The sequence below is a fragment of the Sebastes umbrosus genome, chromosome 5 (assembly GCF_015220745.1).
Source record: "Sebastes umbrosus isolate fSebUmb1 chromosome 5, fSebUmb1.pri, whole genome shotgun sequence".
Lineage (NCBI taxonomy): Eukaryota > Metazoa > Chordata > Actinopteri > Perciformes > Sebastidae > Sebastes > Sebastes umbrosus.
Window position 1 is genome coordinate 6,835,474 of NC_051273.1, and position 25,388 is coordinate 6,860,861.

General features: G+C 39.0%; 1 protein-coding gene and 1 long non-coding RNA gene across 3 annotated transcripts; one reads left to right on the forward strand and one right to left on the reverse strand.

The window, feature by feature from the left end:
- Window positions 1-2,111: 2,111 nt before the first annotated feature.
- On the reverse strand, window positions 2,112-23,698 carry acsbg2 (acyl-CoA synthetase bubblegum family member 2). 2 transcript variants are annotated; one of them, XM_037770137.1, is made up of 15 exons: window positions 23,509-23,698; window positions 18,452-18,587; window positions 17,817-17,938; window positions 15,903-16,174; window positions 14,082-14,170; window positions 12,025-12,145; window positions 11,463-11,543; window positions 11,223-11,372; window positions 9,746-9,922; window positions 8,795-8,976; window positions 7,952-8,194; window positions 7,624-7,841; window positions 7,279-7,418; window positions 5,478-5,724; window positions 2,112-3,849 (listed from the first exon to the last, which is right to left on the reverse strand). In XM_037770137.1, the coding sequence occupies exons 1-15, from the start codon at window positions 23,513-23,515 to the stop codon at window positions 3,731-3,733; spliced, it is 2,304 nt and encodes a 767-aa protein (XP_037626065.1). In that variant the 5' UTR covers window positions 23,516-23,698; the 3' UTR covers window positions 2,112-3,730. The 2 variants fall into 2 exon arrangements, with proteins under 2 accessions (XP_037626065.1, XP_037626066.1); XM_037770138.1 differs by lacking the exon at window positions 23,509-23,698 and adding an exon at window positions 18,998-19,049.
- On the forward strand, window positions 11,491-18,502 carry LOC119488452. The gene is made up of 3 exons (XR_005206978.1): window positions 11,491-11,598; window positions 13,889-13,968; window positions 18,379-18,502. It is a non-coding gene; the product is annotated as an uncharacterized LOC119488452 (long non-coding RNA).
- Window positions 23,699-25,388: the final 1,690 nt, after the last annotated feature.

A 25,388-nucleotide genomic window follows, 5' to 3' on the forward strand; every position in this document is an offset into this window, starting at 1 on the left:
TTGTGTTGGAAGCAGAACAAATGGGCAAGTGTAAGGATGTGAGCGACTTTGACAAGGGCCAAATTGTGCTGGCTAGACGACTGGGTCAGAGCATCTCCAAAACTACAGCTCTTGTGGGATATTCCCTGTCTGCAGTGGTCAGGACCTACCAAAGGTGATCCAAGGAAGGTGAACCGGCGACAGGGTTTTTGACCCCCATAATCTTCATGTGCACCAGGCGAGAAATCTGTGACCTCAACTGCACGGTCAGAATGGGGGCTGTATGGGGCTGCCTAGCTGCAGACCGGTCAGGGTGCCCTTGCTGACCTAATGTTATGGCTGATTGGTGTATAACAAATAGGTACAAATGAACTGAGAAGATCTTTAGGTCTTTTCATACAAGGAACAATGTGTAGGACTCACTGACATCTAGTGGAGAGGCTGCAGATTGCAGCTTATTATAAACCTCAGGCAGGAAGTTCGGTTTGTCCCTTCTGGGCTACCATAGAAACATGGCAGCCAGCTCCATGAAGAGGACCATGCTGGAGGACCATGTGGAGGACCCGTAGGTATAAACGGAAACAGCTCATTCTAGGGTAACAAAAACACAGCGTTTCTCATTTTCAGGTGATTATACAGTAAAGAAAACACATTCTTATTAATAGTATATTCAAGTTCTGCCAATAGATCCTCTCATTATCAGACACTGTGAATAAGACCTTCAGGTCAGCAGCCATGATGGGAGGCAGGTAACCAACTCTGAACAGTCAAACACTCTTGAAACTATCCCTAAAGTTGTTTGTGTGTTGACTCAGTTATTTGGTATGTTTTATCACATACTATACTACAACAGTCCTGTAATAATTCTACCATTATGAAGCTTGAACAGTTGAAGTCAGATGGTATTTATTGCTGAGTGTATTGTGCAGAGTGCAGCAACTACATTGAAACAAATGTCTTTTACACAAACGCCTCCAGATGTCACTGTAGTGTATATTTATGTATATATATATATATTATTTTTTTTTATACTTTATTTTTTCCCTTTTTTCGAGGTTGTTTTCATGTATGCAATTTACAGTTCGTAATTACAATAATTTATAAACAATTGTTTAAGTAGTTGAGCTTATAGACGAACTCATTAAGTATACTAGAGAAAACAACTTCAACATTCAAAATTGAAATAAAATTAAGAAAATAAATAATAATAATAATAATAATAATAATAATAAAAAGAAAGAATAGAATTTAAAATAAATAAATAAATCAAATTTAAAATAAAATAAAACCACACGAAATAAAAAACAACAATAATAATAAGAGAGTAATAATAATAAATTAAATAAACAAATAAGTATATTGATGTATATTTACATTCTAGTGTCCATTTTAAATCTAGTGTCTCTACATAATTTTCCTACACATCCATTCACTGGGGGCTTTAACCTGCAAGCTGCAGTTTAAGTACAATTTTAAGGCACTGTACTTTACTTTTATTCCCACTTTATGTCACTTTATACTTTTACTCCACTGCATTTCAAAGGAAAATATTGTACTTTTTACTCCACAACATTTATTGAGAACTTGTTTAACAGATTCAGATTAATATTTCAAAATATAATCAAAATACAAATTGTTGTGATATCATAGATTAATACTAGGGTTGTGTATTGGCAAGAATCTGACGATACCATATGTATCATCATACAGGGAATACGATACTGCGATAACGTAAGCAAGACAATATATTAAAAAAAATTCCGTCGTATTTTTAAGAGGTAATAAAAAATCAATACAGTGTTTTGGAGAATCGATACAGTACAGATACAATTAAAACAGCCCCATCTTTACCAGCTGCATCATTAAAGTGATGCACAATAATTCTAATTCAGTTATATGATATATATTATTCTGAAATGGGACTCATTCTGCATAATGAGTACTCTTACTTGTGCTATTTTAAGTATATTTTGAAGTTAATATTTTTGTAATTGTTCTTCAGTTAAATTTTGAGTGCATGACTTTTTATTTGTAACAGTATTTCTACATTGTGGTATTGCTACTTAGACACTTAATTACATTAAATAGGCCAGATACACTACAAGAGAGACAGAAAGACGAACAACAGCGCATCAGCTTCATCAACTTTTATTCCGTAACTGATCAAACACACAAACATTCACATGTCTGTAGACAGAAACAGGTCGGTTTCCTTTTTCTCCTTCATGCATATTTCCATCTTTCAACCCTGATATTGTTAACAACAACAACAACGACAACAACAACAACAACAACAACAGCTCTTTCGGGTCAGGTAAATCCAGACACTGAATCACCGTCATTTCCTTATTTAACTTTATACACGCACGTCGAAAAGGCTCTGTTTTGTTTACCCTGAACTTCAATGACTTTGAGCGAACCATAACCGCCAAACCCACCTTCACTTTCAAATCAGAGTACTACAAATACCATTACGCTTATTATATACACAATTACTTCATATATAAGATTGACTCTTTGGAGTGCAACAAACTCTTTTACTTCATTATTAAAATGTTTTCTTTGAAGATGTGTGAAATGTCTTCAAGGAGGTTAAAGACTTTTGGTCTCCGGATCAAAACCTCGAGCATTTGAACATTTATATGTGTGATGCATAAGTGATGGCAACAGACTAGTTGATATATTTGCCATTAAGCTACATATAATCTAACTTATGTACAATTCCCAGACCAGGTACGTCTTTGTTTCTATGTTTGAGTGCAAAAAAATGATGCATGAGATTTTTGAGCTGCAGAATAAATGGCTAAAATATCAACTGTAAAGTAAAAACAAGAGAAAGATGATGATGTAGGCAAAACATATTTACAGTATTTCACAAAAATCACAGCAGGTCTACACACAGAAGGACTGTTGGAAAGCATTTCAACAGGACTAGGCAGGTGTGTAATTGGTCTGCATTGAGTCAGCATACAGAACAACAAGAGTTTGACTTTACAATTACAAAAGGCAATAGATATATGGCTTCAATGGCGTGTTTTTACAGCATGAAAAACAAAATTTGGATGCTGAGCTATGAGATAGATTCAATAGCTTTGTAACCGCGACAGAAAACATTTGACTTTTTGAAAACATGTACAAAATAAATGCTTATTTTCTTTGAAACCCGGCTGACAAAAACCCCCAAATACATGTAAAAGGCCAGTAGATATTTGGATATGATTGCTGAATTACAAACGGAGCATTTTCTAGATATGTTCTTCATTTGAAGCTCATTTGGCCCATGTAAACTTTGGTAAACCAAAAATAAATTAAGAAAAACATGTTCAAAAACACAAATTACGTCTTTAAAAACATCCTATCAACTGCTTCTTTTTTTTTTATTCTGTCTCTTTATCTCAAGTAATGCAGTGCAATAAACAACAACTTTTTTCACATACAGCTGCTGCTACTTCATCTATCCGATATTACTGTTCACCCCAGTAATCCAAATAGTTAACTTCAGCTTATTGATAACGTCTTCAAAATCATAAAGCTATTTGACAATGGCTTCTTAATTCTGCTTTCCTTTTAGTACAACACCCACAAATGTAAACCAAGACAGAACGACCAAAACTTAAGGCAATCAAAACATTTTTTCACAAGAGAGAAAAATGGTTGAATAAAATGAGGTGAGGTGTGTCTGCGTGTTAACTCTGACAGTCTGGATCTCCCTGCAGGGGGAGCTGGAGGTGGAGGTGGAGGTGGAGGAGCTCTATTTGGAAGGCAGCGGGTTGTCGGGGGTCGTCGGAGTCGCCAGCTCCTTATAAAAGTTCTCGATCTGCTCTTTGTACATCTTCGTCACCACCGGCCGCTTCAGCTTCATGGTCGGGCCTGTGGAACAAGTAAGGAATTCATATTGTTAAACAAACACGTAAACTGTAGTTTAAACTGCACCTGAGATTTAGTCTAAACCTACTGTGCGTCCCAATACCCATACTACCATACTATTTAGTATGCCAGAAAAAAGATTTTGTATGTTCCAATACATAATATGTCAAATAATATACCTACAAAAATACCAGGATGTCCTACTACATCCGGTTGCATTTTGCAGTATGCAAGCCAGCATGCTATTCTAACTATTCTGAACCACAATTCTCTGCACAGCAGATATATGAGCAAGAGAGTCAAAGTTCAAGGCACAATGTTATGAGGAAGTAGTATGTCACAATTGTATGCATACTGCTTGCAACAGTACGTACTTTGTATGGTCAGCTGCAGTACGTACTAAAAGTGAAAAGATGTGATTTGGCACGTAGCTCTAGTTGCTTTGTCCTGTGGAGGTCACCTAAACTCAACTTGAGGTCGTTGTATCTGAGGCTTAACTTGAACCTGCTGCAGACTTGGTCAAAGTCAGAGTTCAGCATAAAGGCAGATTTCTACAGAAACTTTTGTATTCATTTCTAAATGTTAAAATATTTTTGCGATGATGTCGGGAAGCTAATAAAAGACAAATTGATGTAAATGTGTAATTAAATGTAAAGTCTCATTAAAAGTCACTTCAAAAGGAGAATTACTGACTATCTGACAAACTGAACAGGTCACTTCATAGCAACCATATAATATTATTATTATTATTCAGCAGCAGGGAGGACGTACTGTATGGTCAGTTTGTCAGTAATGTGGGTCAGAATAAAAAAAAATGATCCCATAAGTAAGACCAGACCTCTGCAATTCTAATGTAAGCTAATGCATTTGACTCTTGATAATGTAAAGTGGATTATATTGACATGAGTAGACCATATAATGGATAAAGGGATTCATTAGATCAGTGGTTTCCAACCTGGGGGTCACAAGATGATTATTGGTGTAGGAAAAATTTAACTTCTGCTAAATAGAATTTGGTTTATTTTTCAGATTTAATTATGTAATGTTTGCTTTTTTTAAGATTCAGTTTTTTAAGGCTGCAATTAACTTTTTATTACCGTTTAATCTGACGATTATTTTGTTGATTTTAGTTGTCTTGTCTATAAAAAGTTGCCTTTTATAACTAAAGCGGCGTGTTAAAAGAGCTTGTTTTTTCCTAAACCAAAGATATTCCGTATACAAAAGCAACAAGTCTTCACATGTGAGTGGCTGGAATCACAGATGCTGGCGTTGTTGCGTGAAAAATGGCTGAAACTATTAGAAAATGAACTGTCTACTATTACTATTTTGATAATCGATTGTTGATCAACTAATCTTTCTAAGAGTCTCACCACTCCAGGCCTTTATAAATTATTTGAAGGAAACGGTCTGAGGAGGAAAAAATGCTCCCTACAACCCAGAGACATGCACGATGTGACACAACAGTTGGAAACCACTGAGTCAGATGTAAACAGGGGCATTACAAACATTGGTGTCTTCATTATGAATTCCGGATGTTGCAAGCTTAAGATGCACAAAGTTTCAAGTGTCTTCTTCCTTTAAAATAAAGATCCCCTAATCAGCCCACCACCCTGCGTTCGCCTCCCACTCACCCAGCTCTCCCCCTGCAAGGGAGAAATCCCGATCCAGAACGATCCACTTCTGAATGCGCTGAGCGTTTGAGGTTGCCTTCTCGTTGAATCGGTTGATTCCCTCCTGAATAGCTGTGTGGACCAACCGGTCTCGGCCGCCTGCGATCTCAGAGACTCGTGTGGCGTTGCTGCCCAGCTTCCTGCAGAGCTCGACAGCTTCTGGTGTCAGCTCGTCCTCTGGCTCTCCAGACTCTGCGTTTACCTCGCACTGCAGAGAGAAAAAACAATTGAATGGTTTAATTTAATTGCCTAATATTCGTTTTGGTAACACTTCATTTTACAGGTCTGCAAATTCATGGTAATTAGGTGATAATTAGCAAGTAAGTGAAATTTCTTTGGAATTACTGCCAATTTACACCAATATTTACCTCAAAATCTATCGAAAATGACTTTATTATAAACATTATTTTAAAAAAATAGGGCCCTTAGTCTTGAGCTGCTCTTCATCGGAGGTGGAAATCCAAAACTAATAGAAGACACTTCTGATCAGACACAAATCTCACCATTGTGTGACTTATTGTCTACACAAATGTAACCTGGTAGCTAATGTAATGATTCAGGGAGTTTTAAAAGAAATTTCAAATAAGTTACTAGCTAATTATTATCTATTTACAGGCAGACATGGAAATAAACATATCAATAAACTTTGTATACTTTTCCTGGAAAAGTATTAAATAAATTACCAGCTATGTATTACTGCTTATTGGGAACTAGTGGAATATAATTATTAAATAATGTTTATAATAGATATAAAATAATAATAGTGAAAGTCCAGAGTCAAGTCCCAAGTCAAGACAGCCAAACAAAGTCATTTTCGATACATTTGGAGGTCAATATTGGGGTAATTTGGCAGTAATTCCAAAGAAATTTCAAATAGGTTACTTGCTAATTATCACCTAATTGCCATGAAATCTGCAGACCCGTAAAATGAAGTGTTACCTTTGTTTTTTATATTTTTGTCCATGCAACTTAAAGCATTAATGCATTTATAATTTGGAATTGGGGTGTTGTTTTCCTTAAAGCCCACTAGATGGCAGTTTTTACTGCTGCTCCTTTTTCGTCAGTTGAGACAAGATATACCGACTCTATCTGAGATTAGATAGAAAGTATAATGATAGGATGTTTACAAGACTCAGATACAGTGTTGCTGACAAGCTACATCTTCAGTCTCCATCTGATACACTCGGTTCAACACCCTGTTGCATCCTGTGTTGCGTTATCTACACACGTGCAGTTTCCCTTCTCATTACAATTCCCCCGCTGACCTCTACTTCAACTGTGGTTAAAGTGCACAAACAGAACCATTCGTGAGGTTACACCAGGACAGAGGACAGCTGTACTGTATAAACATGCACAAAAAAACATGCATATGCAATTTCCCACACATAAACTGGTATTTATAAGAGAAGTATGTGTGCACCTCAAACATACTTTAGACCAAGTGTGCACACAGTTTTCTAAAGATCGCTACTTACTACCGTATAGTAAAACATTGTTTTGGTTGTTTGAAAAATAATAAAATAATGTCAGTCTACACAGCGTTCTGTAAAATGTCAAAAGGTGCATTTATGGACGTAATTTAAAATTATTTATGGGTGATGAATTTGATAATTTTTATTTACAATTGAGCAGTTATTTACCGTCAATTATCTTTTATTTTTATCCTCAATTGTGAAGCCCTTTGTAAAGACTTTCTGTTTCAATATGAGCCAGAGACTGTTCATAAGTAGTGAACGTAGTCACCGTGACGTCGGTTTCTCACCTTAATGGTGAGCAGCATTGAAAGAAACTTCTTCTTGTCTCCGATCAGCATGGCGTTGCTAATCAGCGGCACGGCCTCCTTCACCGAATCCTCGATGGGAACAGGAGGGATGTTCTCTCCTCCTGCTGTGATGATCAGCTCTGAAAATCACACCCAAAACACACGGGTTAAGTAACGGACACATTTAATTGATCACGGATAAGGAGAAATTGTTCCTAAGGCTTACAGAGATTCAACCACTTCTAACAGGACACTGAATCCATATTCTTTTGGAGGCTGGAAAAGGAGTCTCTCTCTCACCTATTTGAGTGTTATCTAGCTCTACAAGGAATATAAAATAAGTACCTTTAATTCTTCCGGTGATGAAGAGGAATCCTTTCTGGTCGTGTTTGCCCAGGTCGCCTGAGTGCAGCCAACCCTCTGCATCGAGAGCCTCCTCCGTCTTGTCGGGCATGTTGAGATAACCCATGAAGACGTGACGGCCCCAGAAGCAGATCTCGCCGTTTCCCTCCTCGTCTGGGTTGTGCAGCTTCGTCTTGCACCCCGGGATCTCTATACCACAGCTGCAGGGCAACAACAACATTTTTAATTATTCACCACCAAGTGTGTGTTTTTGAGTTGGCTCTGATTTGTCAACGTCAAATCAAATTGGATGTTAAAAAGACAAACGTACCTGGTGAGCTTGAAGGCCTCGGGGATGGACACGGTGTGAGGGCCGGTGCTCTCGCTCATGCCGTACAGCTCGTACAGAGGGATATCCAGGCTGAGGAAGAACTCCAGGGTGTCTTTGGTGATGGGAGCGGCGCCGGTGTAGCACTTGTTGCAGCGGTCCAGGCCCAGAGCCTTGCGCACCTTTTTGAAAACAAGCTTTTTGGCTAATTGATAACTGAGCGGCGTGCGGCCAGCTGCTCCGGTTCTGAGGAAAAACAAAAAAACGGCAACGGTGATGAGTGTTTGGAGCCACGCTAGCAGCATGGGTTCTAGGGACGCCAGCGTCAGCCAGTCTGTTGGTTTTACACTGAAATATCTCAACAACTATTGGATGGATTGCCATGACTATCAGGTCGAAACTTAATTCATCCAATACTTCAGTTTATTACCATTTTCACGTTTTCCAATCAGCCAGCAAAGTTCTCCTACAAGCTTGGCACACGGTCGAAGTCTCAGATGGTTGCAATCTGCAACCTCACCGCTAGATGCTGAAAGGGTCCTACACACTGGTACTTAAGTTTTGTTGTGTAATGACTTGAGACTCACATAAATCCAGTGTCCAACGGATAAGAAATGAAACACAAAGTCATAATTTTAAGTTTCTCTCTCTCTGGATGTCTAGATACCCAAAAATAAAATACATGCTTTGCCAATATTCTTATAATGAAGTGAACTCATAAGAGGGAAGTAATGACATTTCAAAAGTAGCATTTTGGTAAAAAGACAGAACCAAAGGATGGAAACAGGAAGGAGGAGTGATAAAAACATGTCTAAATAAAGCTCTGATTTCATAACGTGTACGTACTGATTCATCTTGGTCAGATTAGTCTGCAGGCCGACATCTTTGGCCCAGGCAGCTATTTTCCTGCGCACAGTTGAAGACTTGGCTCCGACAGACTTCATCTTCTCCTGCATCTTCTCCCAGACGCGTGGGACGCCCATGAAGGCCGTGGGACGCACTTCCTTCAATGTGTTTACCAGAGAGCCCTGATGATAAACACAAATATCACATATGGTTTACGGCTCACACGGAGTGGAAATGATCAGAAAACATTAAATCTGCCTCCACAGCGTTGTTTGGAAACTAAGGAGCTTTTTCGTATCTACTGTATCACACTCAGATGTCCACCCCCAGGATATGTCAATGCACGTGTAGGGGTGATGATGACGGCGATGGCAAAATGAAAGAAGCCCTAAGAAATAAAGACCCCGACAGGCAGCAGCTCAGCATACCAGACATGGTTTTCTACAGCGCAGATGAAATCTTCTAATTGCCTTGAAAGGACACGTTATGGAACGATGCACGATTGATGTTCAAAGATCACAGATGATGACCAATCCACTCAATTTATCCTGTTTTTATACCCCTAAACAATGAAATACCCTCCTGATCTTAGAGCTGCAAACTGAAATTAAAGACCTTTTTACTCTGGCTTTTTATTTGGGTTTATTTATTCCTGTAAACTTTTCATTAATATTTTAGAGTTATGGTTTGGTAAGCATTTTATTATCTGTTTTTGCTCTAGTTCTCTTCTAAACATTGTTTTTAATCCTGTTTGTAAAGCAATTTGGGCTTCATCTCTACATGAAAGGAGCTATACAAATTCATTAATATTGGTATTGCAAATATTATGTAAATATATCACAGATATACTGTATGAATGAAATTGTCAGCTGCTGATTAAATGCTCAATATTGATCTTAAATCTCCATATATTATGGGTGTTTGTGCACTAAACATACTGCTGTATCTCACCTTCAGTGCATCTGGCTGAGCAAAGTAGGACGCCCCTCCGACCTTCATGGTGACCCAGATGTCGATCATCTGAGCAGCGATGTGGCTGAGCGGCAGGTAGCTGACCACCACCTCCTGAGCGACTGTGGCGTCTGTCAGACGCACATGGCGGCTGGTGGAGAGCGCGGTCCACGTTATCTGAGGGGACGGAGAGAGGAACACAGTTAATATGAGGTATTTTAATTGTTTTATGTATGGGATGTCACATAGAGACATGCCTTTTACAAGATGCAGAAACAACAGTGAACGTTTATGACCAAAGTGTTTTATATCTCCTATAAGTCAACTTTGACGAGAATAAAATGTGTGTATGAAAACAAGTTTTAGCCAGCCACGTGCCAGTTAATGAATCTATGGTTTAACAGGACTACAGTCAGTGGTGGAAGAAGTACTCAGATCTTTTACTTAAGTAAAAGTAGCAATACCACAAAGTACAAATACTCTGTTACAAATAAAAGTCCTGCATTCAAAATCTTACTTTAGTACAAGTAACTGTACTTACTTCAAAATACACTTAAGGGGCAAAAACATTGTTGGTCATGCACTGGTCATTTTTGAGATTCTTGGCTATTTTACATCCATAACATGTCTTCTTTTAGACTAGTGGATAGAAAACATCCAAAATACACATTTACGTGTTTATTTTACTACACGTTGTGCACTTTTGCGTCTGTAGATTTCTCCTAAATTCACCAAAAGTTAGCATTTCATAATGTCTCATTTGCATATTTAAAAAAACATTTTTTAATGCAAAAAACAATGCCTTAATGTAATTAATTAACTGGAGTTAGTTTCATGGCGATATTAGTTAAAGGTTTTATCTTATTCACTTGGGGTCCCCCCCCTTAAAATACTTAAAAATGATAAGTAATCATGATGCAGAATGGCCCATTTCAGAATTATATATATTATTATGTATCACTGGATTATAATTATTGATGCAGCTGGTAAAGGTGGAGCTAATGTCAACTACTTATATACTTAATCTATAATAATACATCATTTATTTCTGCAAAGTAGCTAAAGTTATCAAATAAACGCGGTGGAGTAAAAGGTACAATAGTTTCCTCTGAGATGTTGAGGAGTAGAAGTTTAAAGTGGTATAAAATGGAAATACTCAAATAAAACATTGTACTTAAGTTCAGTATTTGAGTAAATGTACTCGGGGTTACATTCCACCACTGACTACAACAGATTGTCTTGAACAAACAATACTTAAAAGGTTGAGTCATTTGAACTCCTTGAGGTATTTTGCTGATCCCTACCGGAGTAGAAACTGGCCTAACAAGCTGTCTAAATGGAGTACTTAAATGTGAAGATATGTCAGCAGCATCTGCACTTTTCACCCTTTTACAACCAAGGTGTGTTTCCGCTGTCAGTTTCAGTGACAGTCCACCATCCTCCGGAGGTAAAAAACACATTTTCCCATGTAACTTACATTATCGTGGCTGAGCATGACTCCTTTGGGCTGGCCTGTGGTCCCTGAGGTGTAGATGAGCGTGCAGCACTGGTTGGGCCTCTGGCTGGAGACGATCGCGTCGAGGGGTGCGTCGGGTTCATCGCGTCCGAGCTCCATGAACTCCGCCCACTGCAGAGCACAAACAAAAAATCACTTAGATGATGCTTCTTTAACTGAATAAATCTTTTCATGTTCGTCATGAACAGTTTGTGTACTTACTGAGTACAGATTTGGTCTCTTCTCCTTTAGTGCATCTTTGTACTGGATGATGGCTTTCAAGTGTGGCAGCTTGTCTTCAACCTGTAAACAAACGGATGAGTACAAAACGTCAGACAAGAAGACTACACCACTGGCTGTAAGTATTTATAAATATATCATGTATACTATGCATACTTTATTAATCAAGAGCTTTCATCAGTCTTAAAAAGGAAAATATAACATTAACGATGTTAAAATATCTGGTTGTGTCCCAAATCCAGACTGCATACTGATTCTTAACAGGTTTCCAGTATGTAGTGTGCTGTAGATGTACACAAATGAAGGCACAAAGGAAATGAAGTTGTTCAATGAACACCTTGAAAAAAAATAACTACTGCATGTTTAGAAAAACATTTAGCGGCCTCTTTACGTCACTTTGTCACAAATACAAATCCCCTTGCTTGGAACTATTTCCTTTTTCCCCTGCCTTTTTTTGTGGTCCATCTCTGAGCAAAATGAAACTTGTAATCATATCTTGAATTCATAATCAACAGTGTTTATATGCAACCCATTCTGTTCTCACCTGAAGGATCTTCTGCAGCTGTTTGTGATTCTCCACCACAATGATATTGGCCTTGCTGTTGTCTGCTACGTACTGGCACGCATCGGGAGAGTTGGTGGTGTAGATGCCAACAGCAAACCCACTGCAGCAGACAAAAGGACAGTCAGACTTTCAGCGGTTTCACTTTTTACACAGATTCAGATGAAACTCTGCCTTTGTGCAGAAACCTGTAGTATGACATATTTCATGATGTCCCAAAACCGTCTCCATCGAATGGGCTCTCAACTTTGATCAGACCTACATTCATCTGTGGAGGGTTTATTTTTTTTAACAGGTCTCTAGTGGAGTGGTTTATACCGTTGTCATTAACATTGATCTGCAGGAGACTTTGGCTACATTACAGGGCTCAATTCAGATTTTTTGCATATTTGCACCACATAATTGGGTATTCATTTTAGCTCCATGTAAAGTGAATAAACATTGGTGATTATTAGATAATGATCGTCCACTTTAACGACGCATTTACACCTTTTTGTAACTGCTGATTTATTACTACTGAGTGAAACATGACGCAGAATTTAGCAGAAGAATTCGGTAAAATAGAAAAAGTATTTTTTGTCAGGTAACAAACATTATCAGTGTCCATTCTGTGGAAAGAGAGTTTCAACGGACTGCTCCCACTCTGTATGGTGATGAAGTATAACGTGGAAAAACACATGAAATCCAATATGACCTGAAAGTGACCCAGATCTGATTGGAAAAAAATCAGATTTCTGTGTCCACACTACTTTTAAAGAATCAGATGTGTCACATGAGAGCAAAAAAAAAATCAGATTTGGGCCACATTTGGTTGTAATGTGAACGTCGCTTTTAGATTCTTCTCTTCATTTTTGCCTAATGTTGTTGTTTTCTTAAACATTCCTAGTGACAATGGGACGATACCTGACCTAGCAGCATTGTTGTCATTTTATGTATTTCCAGCAGCATGAACTGCAGCAAACGTGAGTCTGCTCCTGAGTTTACAAAACTAAACCTGTAATTTGGCTCATGAGGACCGGATTGACGAGTTAACCATAGTTTCAATACAACCTTGTTGTTATGCGTCACTCAGCAGACAGAAGGCGTGGGAAACTGAGGAATCCACAATCAGTATCAGCATGTATATTGCAGTTTTAGAGAAACATACTGATTTTCTGTATAACCAAACTCTTGTCCCTCAATTCACACTTGCTATCAGCCCTCCAGGATATTATCACCATAATCACGGCTCAAATTGGGCAGATGGCGTGAAAAACCAAATGTCCTGTCACAGATGTTTGGTGGTGTACGCAGCTCAGTTGAGACAAATCTGCCCTCGACCAATCAATGAGTTCTTAATTAAAAGGTTTTTTAGATTCTCAGTTGGAGTCAATTTCTCGGTCCCTTTTAGCTCGCTGAAGGAAGCACGAGGTTTCTGTTTTCTGTTGGGGCCATCAGCGCTGAATATTCATGCAATCACTGCAGAAGAGAGGCTGGTGATTACTGTTATAAGTGATCTGCGTACAATTCATTCGTGGTGGAGGAAGAACTCAAATCCTTTTACTTGGGTAAAATGATCAGTACAAAAATGTATAACGATTCAAAAGTACTGTGCCTCTGGTAATGTACTCAAAGTATCAAAAGTAAAAGTACTTAGCCACTGTTACTCACATAACATCATATAACTAGATTAATATTGAAATGATCAATGTGTAAGCAGCATTTTACTGTTGTAGCTGGTAGTGTTTTCACAATACCAAAATTCTGACTTCGATATGATACCCTGCCTAAATAACACTGCAGTTGATCAGCTTCCGGTTTAGCATTGTGCTGTAACCTTTCAAGCCAGATATCTTTCTTTTCACAGGCTACGTGCTGAACTGCATGACACTTGAAGATCTGTGGTCTGGTGAACTCACATTTCAAGTCTTGGTTCACACCACCCAGGTATGGAAGACATGCACACATAACACATAAAGCACACACATAAAACACAGCTGGCTGTGACAACGTGAGCGAGGGAACACTGAGCTCACCACTGAACTCCCCACTGAACTCACCCTGCCAAAATAGCTGCAATGTCAGAGATGAACCACTCGGCTGAGTTGAAGCCCAGGATGCCGACGCCGTGGTAGCGCTGCAGACCAAGCTGTAGAAAAACAAAACATACTTGTTAAGTATAAATAAAAGAACACATTGTTAAATGATCCTAGAAATGACATTGGAATATTCTGCACATCCATCCATTTATAATTTAGCTGGAACATTGCAGGTAATCTCTCTTTCCTCTCGGCTTTGTTTTCTTTCATTTATTCAATTTTTTTATATTATTTCAATATAAAAAAAAGGCTGACATGCACGAACTTATTCAAACTGGGTGAGGTTGCGTTTTATGCATCTATGCCCCTCTTTAATTCATTTCTAAAACACAGTTTGGAGAAATAAACAAGGTAAATATTGCTGCTGTCGGGATGAAACTTTACACTGTCCTCTGCAAGTTTAGTAGAGAGAAGCTATATTATCTTACATGCACTGAAATCAGTTTTTAACAAAGTTTGTCTTTATTCCTGAATCATTTGGAGTCAGTTTTGAGTTGCCAGCAGCAGATCTGCTGATCTAAACACAGATCAGAGCTCAGGGTTGCTGGAGGCACATTGCCACGGTAGCTGTTACTATGGAAACAGATACATAGCCGAATGTACACATGAGACTACTGTAATTGGGAACCGATACCAACACTGCATATGAGCTTTGACATCTCAACCTCCACTCCTGCAAATGGAAAATCACGTTGCGTGTCGAGGAGTCGGCATGTGTTGAAGTTCAGGATAGTTTGTATGTTTTAAACACAGAGAGACTCGTGTAAGTATGTGACCATGACACCCTGCTGAGTCTCCATGCTGACTAACTGTGTTGAGTTTCACACTAAACAATAACATGCTCTGTCCTGTACGAACAGCTGAGGCCTGTCCTGAGCTGCCTCACGCACATTTCACCCCGACTCCATTGTGATGCGTTGTTAGTCGTCTAGACCGGCTTTCAAACAAATAACAGAAGTCGATTGTTTACAACAAAAAACAAATCTTAGACCTTCTGATACTGACGTGGAATTGTTGCTCAGGGTGAATAGAAACAAAAAGGAGCAAACACTTTACAGATACTCCTCTCTGGGTAAAGGTTGTGTAATTGAGAATTTTTATTTCATTGAAATGAAACTACTCTGAGGAATTTCCCTAATTGAGCAACGGCAATATTTCCAGCATTGAACTGTTGTGGGTTTGTTTTACACTATACTGGACAATGTAAGCAATAAATGATAGATCTGAAATAATACACTTACATTTCCACACAGAATGTAATTTAATCTCCGGTCACTGTGTGATTAGTCATTTTGTCTATGAAAATGTCAATTATGATTTCTCAGAGCCCAAAGTGACTTGTTTTGTCCGTCCAGCCGTCCAAAACCCAAAGATATTCAATTAATGATGATATAAAACAGAGAAAAGCAGATCCCCACATTGGAGAAACTTGAGCATTCATCATTTTTGCTTAAAAATGAACTTGGGAGCGCAACCTCCTCGGTTCAATTCCAACCTTAATTGCATGTCATATGCACATGCTTAATCTGTCCCATAAAGGCAAAAAATGCCCCCCAAAAATGTACTTAACCAGTCAATTAATCGACTAATTGTTTTCTTTATTACTGAGAAAGCTGAAAATACACTTAAGGAGGTTTTGGTGGTTTGTGCTGCTAAAATCATCCCAAATATTATTGTACTAAAAACAGGAAATAGAATACTTCAACTGTACAGACGATATTTTGGTCCTTTCATGTATGACTTCTATTTATTCTGGATTACTCAATATATAAATAAAACTACCTTAAGGAAGCTCTTTGCAGCCTGGCGGCAGGTCTGGTAATATTCTCTGTAGTTCAGGCTCTTCTGCTGCTCGCCCTCTTTCCAGCTCAGAGCTGTGTAGTCGCCAAAGTGCTCCACAGCGGAGGTGAACATCTGGTTGATAGTCAGAGGGGTCTCAGCAGCCAGGCCAGAGTCCCCCATCCTCAGTTTCACATCTGCATCACCCTGTGACGTCCACAGGCTGGGCTCTCCTGCTGCTGCCACCGGCAGGGAGTTTGGGCGCTGGGCGTTCACTGGAAGAAAAAGACATTCAGAAAAATAAGCAAAGGATTGTCAAGAGATTTCAATTTTTCCGAGAAACATGCAGAATTAAACTTTCTGCTTGTTCCCCTGATCTCCATCATCATGTGAGTTGCAGCAGACACCCTGTATTTGTGATATTCAACGAGATACCACAGATCCTCTGGCACTATAAAAGCTACAAACAAGACATTACCTCTTTGAAACAGTAAAATTAATAGTATATAGTATATAGTATATATATATAGCCATTACAACAACCTTTACAGGCTTTTTAACTGTTTTAGAGAAACAAACGTTCTCACATGAAACTCAACATGTTCTTTTATTCAATTTGTCATGTAAAGTGTCTTTGAGTGCCTTGAAAAGCACTCTATAAATGAAGTATATTATCATTAGTATAAATAAAAAACACACATTTTCACCAAGAGTTGTTATGATAAACGGAGTGCATTAAGAACACTAAAATATTTTAAATTATTGTTGAAGAAAAAAACACGACGCTCTAGGCAGCAAAGTAGTTGCCGGGAACATGAAACAGATCCTCATACAGGTTGTAATCAAACACTCATGTCAGCCAAACTCATTTGAAAGGGAAAATAATGAAAATGACCCCCACCCCCCACGACTTCCTGGTTCAACTTTGAGCCACCATGCTGGCCACAGTTAACACAGTTTCTGCGCAGTGAGGGATCATTACAACATGTTTAATGCTCAAACTTTGGTTTCATCTTTAAATAAAGTGGTTTGGATAAGGCACGGTGGTGCAGTGGCTAGCACTGTCGCCTCACAACAAGAGGGTCGCAGGTTCAAAGACATGCATGTTAGGTTAATTGTTGACTCTCAATTGTGTAGGTGGTTGTCTGTCTCTATGTGTCAGCCCAGTGATAGTCTGGTGACCTGTCCAGGTTGTATGCCTTCAGGCAATGTCAGCTGGGATCGGCTCCAGCCCCCCCCCACGCGGCCAACAGGATGTTTTCAATAAACGGTGTCATATTGCAGACGGATGAACTCAATGATGGTGGATTTATGACCAAACACAAACAGCTGGTTATCAGAACAAGAGTAGATGAGAGGGCAGGATGGTGATTATTATTTTATGGACACTGCCAGCAGCAGACAAGTACGGTGATAGTTCAATTCAATGGTATTTAAGTCAGTAAGAAAATCTAAGATGATTTCAGTGTATAATTCTATGAAACCAAACTAATACAATAACAGCTTGACTACTCCACTGGCTTGAGTAATTATGAAGGTGCCCATAAATAGTCAAGAAGAAACTTAAGAAATATGGAAATTCACGTGTCAGGACTTTTCCCTCAGTGACTAAGACAGGAAGACATGTCATAGTGCGGACTGGAAAAGCAGGCAGGAAAAAGGAAGTGAAGTTGTTCTTCCAAAGAATGTGGAGTTCGCGCACTTCCTCAGGAAGAAAAAACACGTTCACTGATGCTGACTTCAGCAGTCAACAGTGACTGGATCACACTTATATTATAGCCCAGTTGATGACTGTATATATTGCTTTTGATCATTTTAATGCGGCTGCACCCTCCCGAGTGTTAGAGTTCAGGGACGGACAAAGAAAGTAAACACATTCAGGTCACGCACAGGTGACTGCTTTTCTCCAGCCCTCACCTGTTTGTGTGTTTGAGGTCTGTCCAGCAGGGACCTCTGTAGTCTTGGTGCTGCTGGCGACTTCATCATGTGCACCAATCTCCTCTTCCCTTTCCCCGGCAGACTCTTCCTCTGAAGACTCACTGGAAAAAGGGAAAGGAAAATACATGACACTTGTGGACTGTCGCATCCTGGGGGAAAACCAGGCAGAAACCTTAACCTGCTCTGAGTCATGTGGGGAAAACTGTGGCTCCCAAAACTCATCATCATCATCATCATCCTGAAAGTACATATTATAAGTTTATGTCAGCTGTGGATCTTGTTAAAACTCACAATAATAGTCTCAAAGTCAAGTTTATATTATTATTGCACTAAATTAAAGCTTCAAAAGTGATAAAATCACTATGATTACACTGACAGGAATGTAAGCGTACACACAATGAGACAGCACAATTACTAACATTATGTGAATTACCACTGAGCGCTGGAGCTCTAACCTGGGTGGTAAAATACAAACATTAATTCAAGGAGCAGAAAAATGTGTCTTCTTCTCTAACTTATTGTTCATCTTGTGCCTCCTCAGATTCATCTTCTAATACGCAAAGCTCCAGAGACAGTGGTATCAGGGTGTCCTGGATGTGTTTGTGTGGACGTACTTTGCTGTATCCACGATGCCGTCATCGAGGGAGCCTGCGCTGTCTCCTACGCCGCACGATGACTCCAAGAAGCCGGCGGGTCTGGGAGGCTCCATCACCACGGCTTCGGACATGGCGGTGGGCTCACACACGGTCACTGAGAGGAGAGAGGAGGGACAGGGCTCATTAGATATACTGTATATCTGACAAACACATCACTTACAAGCATCCGCAACCAAGGTTATAATAGATTTTAATTTTCAATTAGTTTTTATTTTATTTTAGTTTTGACTTTGATCTCATTTTAGTTTAGTTTTATTTTTAGTTTTTTTTAGGTTTGCTAGTTTTAGTTTCAGTTTTTCAGAAAGGTTTAGTTTTTATATTTGTAGTTTTACAGTAGTTTTAGTTTGTTTTTGTTAGGGCCAGCTATAATGTCTTAGAAGTATGTAGCTACAGTATATATATACAAAATACATGGTTGGAGAACTGTAATGTTTGGTAGTGATATATTATAGCTAAAAAACAACTGAAATTAATTTATGTTCATTTTTATTACTGTGTACATACTGTATATAGGCAACGTAGTGTAAGCATGTCCAAGCACTGTATCAGGTGCATCTGCAAAAAGGCAAAAACAGAAAAACTATCCTTAGGGACTGAACGAGGAGTTAGACCTTTTTAATAATGTCCAAATCTAGGGGCTATTTATACTGAGCTATTTCATTGGTGACTTAATTTAGAATATAAGGCTGAAACTCAGAATTATTTTAACTATCAATTAATCCATTGTTTGTTTTACATACGATACATGCCGTTTACGTTGATATAAAACAGTGAAAGGAAGCTAATCCTCACAATTGAGACACAATTGTTTGAAACGGAATACATGGTACACAAACAGCGGAACTCCCAGCACAGTTTGCTTGAGCGTTTAGTGTTGCCGCGGATGGGTTTACATTGTCGTTAATAGAAAGCCTGGTGTGTGGCATACCGGAGCTAAAGGGTGCCTTGTGCGGCGGTATCGAAAACCGATGGCTGTGGCAAAGCGTCGGCATTTGACGCCCTGGGAATGAGACCGGGATGTCTCATTTCACCTTTAATTTAGTACACTGAGTTACTTACGATTATGATTAAATCAATTTTTTGTTATTTTTTTGTATTTCATTGTTCATTTGTAGAATGGTGAGTCCTCTTTGTAGCATGTATCCAAATCATCTGAGAAAAACTGAAATATTATATTTATTATGTCACTATATTCAGAGGATCATACAACTAGGAACTAAAATATTTGTTCGCATCCTATTGACTAATATGTAACTGAATTATTTACTTAGTATAGAGTATTTTATATTCTGTTGTAAATATTGTAAATAATTTGATGTGTAGATATCGACATTACTGATCATAACGGATCATAATTTCAGGGTACGAATGCTAGAAACACATGCACTCTTTTGAGAAGATACCATATGACTTTAAAAAAGAAAAAAAAAAATTGCTCCCTTGGTCTAATTGCAAGACAGTAACGCCAACGTGTGACAGCCGGCCTCTTCTAGTACTCACAAGACTCACACCTGAGTGCTGTTGGCACCGGGTCACAGTACTTTTTCTAGCAGTTGTAGTTGTGGTTATATTTACACACCCATTCTTGGTTTTGGCTCTTGTGCAGGTTTCAGTAATAGGTATTTACACATAAATGACTCCAAACATAGTGACTGTCCTCTGCTGAATTCATACAGAAAAAAGGAAGAACATGTTATAAACCTTTATAGCTGACTTTATGAGCTGCTCAACAAACATTGTATTTGTCTACACTAGGGATGTTCTGTAGACAAAATTCGGTTGTATGGCAACAGCGCGGGGAACATATGGAGCCGAGTTTTATTACAGATAACATTGTCTTGATGCAAATAATGGATTGCCTTTCATTGCTGCGCTTGGTCAACAAAATGCCAACGTTTCCATTGCTCCACCTTCTGAAAATCCAATGAAAGTCATGTAGATGAAACTAAACTGAGTATGAAACCTAATTTTGAGATATGAGGGCGTAGAAGACGGACAAACCAGATGTTTTTCTCCTGTATCAATCATCCTGCATCATTTACATGGTGTTATAATGTCTAATCAGTAGGGCTGTCCTCGACCAAAGAAATTCTCAGTTGACCAACACTCATACGATTTTGTCGACTTATGGATTAGTTGATTTAATTGACAGCTCTGTAAATCTGAGTTTCTCCACAAAGAATCACACAAAAGCACCACTTTAAATCTTGTTTACCAGAGATGTGCTCATTAGTTTCTTAGAAATAAGTCATTCAGCATGAAAAAAGCATAAAAAAATGACAAATCAACTAAAGAAATCTTAGTCGACTAAAACCAAACGGCCGATTAGACGACTAATTGACTAAAAGGGGGGCAGCCCTAATTATCACTTCCATTTCAAAAGAGTTGGAGGGAGAATCGTTTTCTGCCTCGGCCATTACCTCATCACAGGAAACACGTTAAAGCCTCCTAAACAATAAACCATCACCGCTCGGCCAGCGTCAAACCCACGCGTCCATGACGCTCCCTCTGTTTTCGTAAATCACAGGTCCGAGCTGCTGCTGCCGCTGGCGTGTTTATTTAAGGGGGCTGAAAACACATACCAGCGGCTTCGTCTGCCTATTGTGACAGCAGCCTATCATGACTTGCCTGTCAGGGACAATTGGGCTCCAGAGAGGTCAGAGAACAGGAACGAAAACATTTACCATCACGCACCCAACCACACCTTCAAATATAACTACGAAAATAAGTGAAATGGCATTTCCCCATGTGTGAATAAAATTACCAGCATTCCTGAAATTCCAGACTTTGAGGAGTCTGTTGTAAAAGAAAAACAATCCTACTTAAGTCATGGGGCGAGCAGCCAGCTGACCCCGAGGAGACTGTTAATGAGTCCTATGGCAGCCCTTAAAGTCTCTCAGTGAAGGTGACAGGTGTCACAGGGTGATCTGACATTTTATTTCGCTTCTTACTTCCAATACAGCTGCAGATTCCTCACATACACAGCTGTTAGTGGATGCGTTTCCAGCAGTATTAAAAGGGAGTTAAGTTGAGAGTCGAGGCAGGCCGATATGGAGTGAACCGGGGTGTGGTTTGGGAAGACATTTAAAAAAATCCTCCCCCCTCCTCTTATGTCTTTAGGACACATTTTTTGGGGGGGGTGAAAGGATGGGATGTGTGTGGGGCGTGACACTGATCTTGAGAAAAGGCCCAGTCACTTGTATCCTCCTGATCTGGAAGAATATAGCCTCAAACATCAGACCGGAAAAAGCCCTGAGGCTATTTCTTACTCGCCCCCTTTTTATTTCCTCTCAACACTGTGTCCATTTTGGTCTGATGAGGTTTCATCACATGAGCTCATCACGTTTTAAGATCACGGATAAAAGCTTGAGATGCATGCCTCTGATTCAGCTCTGGTGTGACAACCCCCTACTTCTTGTCAGGCCTTACAACATCAGTCATTTGTCACCAACGGTTACAGAGTTATTCATCCACGATCGGCCCCAAAATAAAACTCCTACCCGGCGTGGTAAACTATCACTTTCAGATCTGTCATAATCCATTTCCTGCAATGTGGTACACCGATACCACCCATGGGATCCATTTGTGGGCTTCCCCTTCACTTATTCATTTATTTGATAGGGATAGAGCATGTTAATGAACATTAGTATAAAATAGGCTACAAGATCTAAACATGCAGGAGTTAATAAGAACGCTAATGTACATCCTTAGTCCCTTGGCAACTTGATCTTGCAGGCCTACTTCCCAAGACACCGTGATATTGCGTCAACCAATTATTTTCAGTACAGATTAACCTGCCCATCAACTCATTAAAATAATAAATCAATCCCAGAAGCCAAGGTGATGTCTGTTTTTTTTCATCCTTTCTTGCATGGCTTTGTTAAGTTTCCGTGTCATGTGCCAGCACAGTTAATGCGCATTCAGGATGAATTATCTGATGGATTTAGCGCTGCGCAAACTGACATCATTATTGCCACTGCATTCATGCAATCAGGAGAGGATTACGAATGTAGAGCAGAGTTGTGTGCAACAACAGCTGTTCGATTCAGAAAGAGAAAATGCAACAGTTGTAAAGATAACAACACTTTTTTAGTTTGATCATCTTTTAATGTAGAAGGAGTGTCTTCTTAATAAAGAAAGCAGACAACTATTACAACCACATCTTCAGCTAGAAACATGAATGCTTAAAACCAAACCAGGGGCTCTCCCCAACACAATATGCCACCATGCCTGCACACTTCAGTTAGGTTAATCCCCTGTCAAACAGTTCAGACAAAACACCACCACCACCCCTCCCTTCTGTTTGGTCCCTTTATTCTCATCCATAGTCTCCCCTTGTCCAAGATAACAGCAGACTGTCTGAACCTAACGTTGTCGCCCAAAACACCAGAGAGATAACCTTCTATCATATATCCATCTATCGATACATCCTCTGAAAGATCTGCATGCTGGAGCAGTCCCCAGCAGAGTGGTTTACGACTGGGCGTGATCATCAGCATCCTCACTACACAGCTACCATGTCAACATGAACATGTTTGATCCAGTTTCAAATATTTGTAAGCAAATGCAGACATTTCAAAGGGGAAAAAATGGAAAAGGCTTTAAAGGCATCCCTTTAACACATTCACACAGATCTGCTGGATGGGTTACACCCTTTTACAAGTGAACAGATGTCCACATGCTGTGGAGAGCCACACATTTCACCTTTATTGAAATTTGCACATTAAATATTGTGTATTAGTTTCTGACATCTGTGTTCAAATCAGGCTACAAATGAGCTGTTAAATTAGGGAGTGGTTAAGCCAAATGATAACAAGGAAAATCAGACATATGGCATAAAACCTGAGGATGGAACTGATCTTAATTCATATAACATCCGTAGTATCATACATATAAGCAAGCTGTTCTCAGGCATCTTACCAAACCTGATCTGTCTGAGTGAAAGCTGGAGTTTAAGGTAATAGGACTACATCTCAGCAACATTAAATAAAACATATAAATTTAAAGCTACTCACGTTGCATTGCTGGAAACTATTGTTCTTCCTGGTTTGTATTTCAGGTTTTCTTTGTAATTGTCCACTTTTACTTTTTCCCCCTTTCTGTAAATGCTGTTTGCCGCTAAACACACAATACACCAACAGCCCCACTGTTTCTACAACTTGAGCAGCATATCATTCATTTTCAAACAGCAGCCGGCTCGGTTGGTCCCACCCCCTAAAAAACCCCACCCAGACCAGGCCAGCCAGCTTCCTCTAGACACACTCCCCCCCTCCTCCGTCACCCTAAACCAACCGGATTGGTTGAAACTGCTCACACCACAAGATCCACTTTCCATATAAGGCTACGCAAGCAAATGAATAAGGTGGGGGAAGAGGCTCTGAGGACACACAGTCTCTTGACAGATGATGCTATGAAACTCAAACCCATCCCCCTACAGAGATACTCCCCGGCACACACACACACACACACACTCATATCACACGTTGCAGCTTCACTGGGTTACTATCGGACAAACCAGAATACAAGTTCAGCTGTGCTGCTTTGACTTTATGACTTTCCACTGACTGAAATCATTCTTATGCACAATGCAAATACGCCTACATCCTGTGACCCACATTCATAAAAATATTACACATTCTTCTTCTCATCCTCCTTAGTCTTGAGCCATTGTAAGTGTAAACAATGATTATTTCCATTATCAAATCATCTGCAGATTATTGTCTCGACTGATCGTCTAATCGCTTTGTGTGTAAAAATGTGAGGAAATAGTGAAAATGTCAAATGATACTCAGTTTATAATGATATAAAACAGACAATAGCAGCAAATCATCATAATGGAGAAGCTGAGAAAAGCGAATGTTTAGCTTTTTTCTTGAAAAATGATTTAACAGGTTATCGTTTATCAAAAAGCAGATTAATCGACTAATTTTTTCAGGTCTTCAACCTCCTCCAAATTTTTAAAATAGCAAAATACATTTACTCAACTACTGTACTAAAATACAAATCTGATGTACTTGTAATATGTGAGTATTTCCATTTTATACTTCTACTCTTCTACAATTCAAATGAAATACTTTACTACTATACTCTCTACTACAGGTACTATACTTTACAAACTTCACATGATGAACTCGTAGAATATGATGGACTGTTATAGATTAAATTACACAGATAGTTGCATATGAAATTAGAGCTGAAACTATTAATCAATTAGTCGATCGACAGAATATTAATCAGCAGCTATTTGGCAAATTCTTTGAGTCAATTCTCAAGCAAAAATGTCTGTGTTTTTAAATGTGAGGATTTGCTGCTTTCACTTGTCATAAATTACACTGAACTGAATACTTTGGAGGTTTAGTTTATATTTATATTTGATATTTTTTATTTTGATATTACTACTTACACACGTACTTGCAATAGCAACATTTCAATGCAGTATTTTTACAGTGTGTTATTGCTACTTAAGTAAAGGATCTGAATACTTGCTCCACTGCTGCAGTACCACACAATGCACGCTAAAGCTTCTAATTAAAATACAAACCTTGCTCACTGCATTGCAGCAGTATTAACTGAACGACTAAGAAAAGTTCTGATGGACTGAACTTCTCAACACTACTCATACCATTGTTTGCAAACCTAATTTTAGCCCTCAGTTTGAAAATCAAAGCCGTCAGCTCAATTACACAGCATGACAAGCCAATCCTGTACTTCTAGTTCTGTTGAGGCATGACCTGCTATACAGGGTGCTAAAACAAAGACTGCAGCTCAAGAGGGGAAACAACTGCAAGAAGAGGAAGTTAAAGAACTGCTTTATCTAACATGTTTGCTATTGGTAAACACTGTACTTTCTACAAATATGAAAGTAAACCTGAGCCCTCGTAAATGAGCCTGCCTG

Excerpts from the sequence above, each read along its gene's own strand:
- acsbg2 (XM_037770137.1), bottom strand. Across the intron at positions 11,373-11,462 it reads AGAGACCAAATCTGTACTCA|TGGGCGGAGTTCATGGAGCT; the intron begins GTAAGTACACAA and ends TGTGCTCTGCAG. Across the intron at positions 3,850-5,477 it reads CCTTGCAGGGGGAGAGCTGG|GCCCGACCATGAAGCTGAAG; the intron begins GTGAGTGGGAGG and ends CTTGTTCCACAG.